General features: G+C 38.9%; 1 protein-coding gene across 2 annotated transcripts in view; it reads right to left on the reverse strand.

Moving 5' to 3' along the window:
* tollip (toll interacting protein) overlaps window positions 1–3229 on the reverse strand; it is a 29670-nt gene extending 26441 nt beyond the window's left edge. For both annotated transcript variants that reach the window (XM_034877846.1, XM_034877765.1), the window contains exons 1-2: window positions 2959–3229; window positions 1719–1868 (exon numbers count right to left, since the gene is read on the reverse strand). In XM_034877846.1, the coding sequence (XP_034733737.1) occupies window positions 1719–1868; window positions 2959–2991 (183 nt within the window). In that variant the 5' untranslated portion in view covers window positions 2992–3229. The remainder of the gene's footprint in view (window positions 1–1718; window positions 1869–2958) is intronic.
* Window positions 3230–6725: the final 3496 nt, after the last annotated feature.

Below are 6725 nucleotides of genomic sequence, written 5' to 3' on the forward strand. Positions count from 1 at the left end.
GACATGTTAGTTATGGTTCTAATAGTTGATAATGGTTCTGCAAAAGGAATTGCCCTTCAGGGACAAATAAAGGTCTTGAACTGTAACATCATTTTGTGTAATGTTTTTGCCTTTTAGGTTTAGTTTATCGGCAATAAAGTTAGCAAGATAAGAAAATCTGCCTCTCCACCGACAAAGTGAAAATAAAATAACCATAAAATGACACTGTTGTCAAAGTCATCCATAAGTATCACTGTGTATCCCTAAAGAATCTAGACTGCAAATCTGTATTTCACATTCATCAAAAAAGGTGTCGGCTCTGACAGCGCTGCTAAACAAAGCTGAATTAGCACAGCTTTCATGCATTTCTTTCACATCTACAGCAGTCAGATTCACTGCGTTCCCTCGGAAAGAATCACTTCACATGGCTAGGCATTTTTAATGACATTTTGAACATGTTAAGAGGCTAAAAACATGTTTAAAACTTGCCCTGTTTAAGCCTGTTGGGTTCTAACTCTAGCAGGAGGATAACAGGTGTAGACAGCACCGAATGTTTTAGTTTTTTTCCTCTACTGACAGCACTACAAATTTACAAACAACAGAGCTACGTGTTAGAATTGACCGGAATTCTCCTTCAAAAACGTAAAGCCCCCAAACGAGTGTAGCTCATACCACCCTATTAGCCTAATGAATGTGGACAGTAAAAAAGTTTTAAAAGTTTTTAGAGAAAAGATTTTAGAACTACTTGCCACTCTGAATCGGATCTGACCAAACAGGCTTTATGAAAAACAGGAAATACTAATCAGGTAATGATTGCGTGGAGTAGCCTTATTTAATTGCCATCAAGGAAAGATTTGAACCGTAAGATTTGTTTGGTGATAGTAATGTCCTAATGTCTTTTCCACATGCACAAAACAGATTTGGACTTCCACAAAAATACTTTTTGCCCATCTTCAAGTCCATCACTTCAGCAACACAAGTTTCAAGCCAACTCAAACAGAAACACCAAAGGGACCAATTGACAAGTTCATTATAAGTTTTACATTGAATAAAAGGTCTTATGACATACTTTTATAATAGCCTGTAACCAACACAATGTTGATGGGCTTGTGAAGTTATGAAAAATTGACCTCTTAAGGGTATATGAAGAAGTTGCTTGGCTGGGGTGTATATGGACCACTCACTCTCTCTTTCTCAGCAATAAATTTAAAGAAATACACTATACTTTATAGGCAGCACAGGACACATCATGTCATGAACAAAATTTCCTCTAATAGATCACCATTTTGCCTTAAATGTAAGATAACGAGTGGGACATCCAAGAATATCAAAGTTCTGGTCATGTATATCTGGTCAAGGAAGTGACGGCAATATTTGAACACAGCATAGGTAAAGATGCGGGACGGTTTAAATTGGGGCTGCCATCTTTGAATAGAGTTATGGATGTGAAAAGATCCAAATTACTCAATAAACTCTTATTTTTGGCCAGAAAATGTATATTATTTAGTTGACTTAGTGAGAATCCTCCCACTGTAACTCGTGGTACAAAGAAATTCTTTGAGTTTTTTCTATGGAAAGAGTAAGTGCCAAATTGAAAGGAAATGACAACATTTATAAGGACATGTGGCAGCCTCTAATGGGCAATGTGGAATATTTTTTAAACATCATATCCATATTGGTAAATATTATTTAAATGAGACAATGTTATATTTCTAACAGCAGAGCTGAGTTATGTTTACCTGAACAACAGTAATGCTGAGTCGCCCTACAGTGCCTATTGAGCCTCCAAACTGCAGCTGCCTGGCTGCCTGGGCATCCAGCTGGACCTGCTGCTGCTGCTGGGTGGGAGTGATCCTGAGGAAGTCCTGGGGAAGCTCCCCAATATACACCTGAATATATATACAAACAGGGATTCAGATGGACATGCTATGCAAAAACAAAAAACACACACGCATACTGCATAAACCTAACTAAATGCACATATTTACTAGAGGTGGGAATCACCGGAATCCTCACGATACGATATAACAATACTCATGTCACAATACGAAAATATTCAGATTTTAAACATACTTCCCCAATCCTAATATTTGATGAAACCTGGGTGCAGCAGGGGAAAAAGACCCATTAAGGTTTGCACCAGATCCAAAACTTTTACTTAAACTGTGATGAAACTACAGATGAATTTATCTGAGGTAATCCCTAAAACCCACAACTGGCAAACCATGTGCCAACAGGTGAGGACACTGACATCTTGCCAAGAGTCAGGGAGAGACAGAGGTAAGTAGTAATGATTTACATTTACTACGTTAGCCTAACATGTACTAAGTAATTGTACTTGAAGTAGTTTTTATGCTTCATAATTTTAACTCTTACCTATGTAGATTTTTTGAGAAAAATCTTTTCTGTGTTACATTAATTGTTTTAATTAAGTTCTGCTGGCACTCTGTTATCCTATTGCAGAATATGGCTTAGCTACAGCGGGATATTCATGCTGGTCTGAGATCAGTACATCAGAGAACCGTGCTGCTGATAGCAGAAAGCAGTAGGTGTGTCTGTTACATGTTAAGGCCCTTGCACACCAAGCAGACAGGAAAGAACTTGCTAGTGGCGGCCCTTCACCTATCGCCTGTCTTTGCACTTGAACACAACGCAAAGACTTCCCACCACCTAGCTAGTCCTAAAACTATTAACAGGCAACGGTCTCAGCAGTGGTAACTTTTAGAACACGGTTAGCTACTGTTGTTGTCTTTACAGCCAGCACTGAATTAGGGCGGTGTATTGACGTTTAACCCAGAAACTGTTATGCTAATGTTAGCTAAGCCTAACCTATCATTATGGCATTTATAATACCGCTAATGTTAGATGATAGCGTCTCTAGGTGGCTATACAGACGGCTGCACAGACTGAAGGTAATTAACTGTCAGACATGTCGATTAACCGCAGTATAACAACCCAAAGCCCACTGTGTAACGTTACCTGTCCCCGCTGTGTGCTAATCGTGGTTGCCATGTTGTGTCTTTGCGTTGACTGTCACAAGTCCTCTATAATCAAAGACGCGTTCTTAACAAATCAAATGTTTAGTTTGACCGCTGCTGGGATGAATTTATATTAAAAAACAACAACAGGCTGGTTCGAGGTGAACTGCGCCTCGCCTAAAAAGTGGACGAGAGCAGGCGGCAGCAGCCTGGGGCGGTGACAAAAATCCGCTGTCAAGTCAGTCGGGCAATCCATAGACAGTTAAAGAAACTGACCAAAGGATCCCGTTGTTCTGGACGGAGACCAGTGAAGGAAAATAGAAGCTCTTTTCGGGTGATGGCTGTGCGTTGATGTGCGTTACTGCGCAGCCTCCAACTGAGCTTGACGACGTAGTTGTGACGTGGCAACGTTTCTGAAAGTTGCAAGTAGTCTGGTAAATGTGCCAAGACAAATCTCAATCACTTCCAATCAGCAGAACGAGAGAGCGTAGGTATACGTTAGGTGATAACATAGGCACAGGCTATAATTACTGCTAACTAACATGCTAGTGAACGTTAGTAATTAGACATAAACAGCTGATGTGTCGAAACTGCCTGAGCTTCTCCTGACAATGCGGTGATTTGTCGACTACGCGACAGCAAGTTGCGTAGTTATGACAAAATGGTTAGCCTATTTTTATAAAAACGTCTGCTACGGAGCCATAACGTGAGCTACAAGTTAATAGAGCCTTTTTTTTTACATTGCCGTATTTCTTTAGAAGTAAACAATGGACAATTAGAGTCTTGAAAGGCTTCAGATGTAAAGTTATTTACTGTCAAAGTGGCGCTAAAATGAATAGCAATGATTGGGATGCTAACTGCAGGTGATGGCTTCGTAGCATTAAATTACCACCATGGGAGCTACGTTTAGAAGAGAGAGGCTTACACAGACATCTAAAGAGTAGACGCCGCCTCTGTTGTAGGCATCCTTTTCGAAATTCATTTTGTATATTATTCAGTAATCCTTTGTTACAATAGATACCCTGCAAACTGTTATCCTCTCCATGCATTTGCATAGGTTAGATGTCAAAGCTATGGGCGTACAGTTACCAGGATTAGTTGGGTCCTTACCGGGTTTGTTAAATCGTATAATTACTGCACTTTTCTAACTAGATGGTATAATTCCATCCCTCCAGATTTTATTAAAGAATCTCAATACCAGCTGAAATTATCCTACTGGCCTCTGTCAAAACATGGCATAATATAATTGGTCTTGCCCTGGAGCTGTATATCTAGTGCCTAGCATGGCTATGCCATGAGTTCAGACATTGTAAAATCCACATCCTGGATTGACACCATCCTCCCTTTTCAACTTCACATCCAGAGACGGCAAAGATACTCACTGCCCATACTCAAGTAGAAGTACAGATACTTGTGTTAAAAACACTGGTAAAAGTGGAAGTCGCCTACTGACTTAATGGCAGACTGGTCAGAGACCCACACAGTCATGATTTCATTTTCTTGTTGCTTGTCCTTCTCTAATAAATTATAGTTTTTGTTAGTCCTTAATATGTAGGCCTGATGTTTTTATTAGGTATGATAGCTTACTTTGGTTTCATAACCTTCTCAATTAGTCTCACATCTCTGGACCAAAAACGTGGCCTATATACGTATGTAGTGTAGTTTACATTCATCACACCGAGAACACCACAATGCTTCTTATTCTTTTTATTTTGGTGCTGTCACTTGTCAGAAGACTAAAAAAACATGAATATAGTTTTACACATATGCTCACAGTATGTATTGAAGTTACTTACATTACTTCTTATTCTAGTTGTCCCTTTCTGATAGTTCTGAATGAACATTAATTGTACAAAGATATTTAGAATTAGACATAGCTTATAGAGATTTGCATATGGTTGTAAAACGTGTTCTGGCATTGTGAATAAGGGTGTGAAATTAAGCCTAGAGTCCTTGGAGTACATTTACCGGTGAACATTATTCCCTCTGCTCACTTTTAAGGCAAAGTAGGCTAAATAATACATTTTATTTATATTGTGCTTTACATGGTAGGCTACTCAAAAACACTTTACAGTTAAACCAGCACATTTATCACATAAAAACAGCAACGCGAAACTAGCATATTTAAAGCAATTAAAACACAGTGTAGCCTAAAACTTTGTAAAAAAAAAAAGTGGAGTGTAGGCTAAGTAGATATTTTTACATCCTTATGCATTCACTCGGTCCGCTAAAGTCTGCGCTTTTTCACTTATCATGGATTTCTTTATTCTACTTTCAAGCAACAGGCCCCAGGTGTAACTTACCTAACAGGTTAAGAACACAATCAACTAAATCACTAGCTAACTTACTTCATATGTGCAAGAACTATAGACTACAAGCTTCCTCAGCCACCTGAGGGCCAGATCTACAGCAACTGAGCCCCTGCTACTTTTGCCTCCATCTTTTTCTCCCTTCCCCAACTCTTCTGTTTTGCTTTTCATCTCTTTATCCCCATTCTCTCCCGCAATGTGACATTCAACCACCTGCCAACACCTTGACTGAGCGCACACAGAGCAGAATACTTATACAATTATTACAGATACATGCAAACGTGCGTACACATACAGATCAGATAAGTTTATACACACACACACACACACAAAATAACAAATGCAAAAATACATACACCAATATTGCAATGTCTGTATACTCACACTTGTTAGTGTTCATGTATCGTTCCAGGCCCTCCCCTCCCTCTCCAATCACTGGAGCTCTGGGTGGACTCAATGTGACAAGTCCTCAGTAGGCTACACCAGATAGGATCATTCGAATACTGTAAATGTTACTAATCTTTTTTAAATATTATTATTTGTTAAAAACAAAATGCAGATTGTACAATAACATAAATAATCGTATTGAGTGTAAAAAAAATTAAAATAAATAAAATAAAAAACGGCTTAAATGAATTGACAACACAAGGTCTACCACTAACAGTTCTCAAGGACGCACATTCTCAGCTGATTATCCTCCGGACAGCTAGTCTCCTTTTCTTTTCTCTCACTTTTTTTTCCGTGTGGCGCGTTTCCGCGCTATTCTCCGACATGCACTAACAATCACACCTGATTGACAAGCTTTTGTACATAACTAAAGAAACATATCTTATGAAGAAGATACAGTAATGGTTGAGCCATAGACATAATAAAGAGTAGACGCCGCATTGGCTGCTTAGTGCGAGATTTCCAGCCGCCCTCTTGGACTGGTCATACTTGTTACTTAGCAGCAGAAGATACAAGAAGCCAGAGCACTGGGCAGAATAATCCTACTCAGATCGGCGGATTTTTTTTATCTTATCTTTTTAACTCTGGGTTCTGTAAATCATTTTGAATCTGTGTTTTGAAAATTGCTACATAAGTTAAGTTTTGCGAGTTTTAAAGGGAGATTCAAACAAGTAAATGTGCAGTTTAAATAAAAACTACCACTTTCATTTCATACTGCTACTTTGAATAAGTACTGGTACGCGTGCTTTGTTAGGGGTGAAAGATATATCAACGCAATATCGTTACACAGCACATTGTTATAGAAGTGAGTTTAACCTATACATTATTCTGGGGGTCCTAAAGCAGCACTAATGTATGCTTGAGTTGTTGTTACATTGGGATTGTCTCTGGTTTAGTTGGGATTTGTTTAAGACTTGCACGTTACTCTTATAAGATATTATACACTCACCGGCCACTTTATTAGGTACACCTGTCCAACTGCTCGTTAACACTTAATTTCTAAGCAGCCAAT

Source organism: Etheostoma cragini, chromosome 1, assembly GCF_013103735.1.
Source record: "Etheostoma cragini isolate CJK2018 chromosome 1, CSU_Ecrag_1.0, whole genome shotgun sequence".
Classification (NCBI taxonomy): Eukaryota; Metazoa; Chordata; class Actinopteri; order Perciformes; family Percidae; genus Etheostoma; species Etheostoma cragini.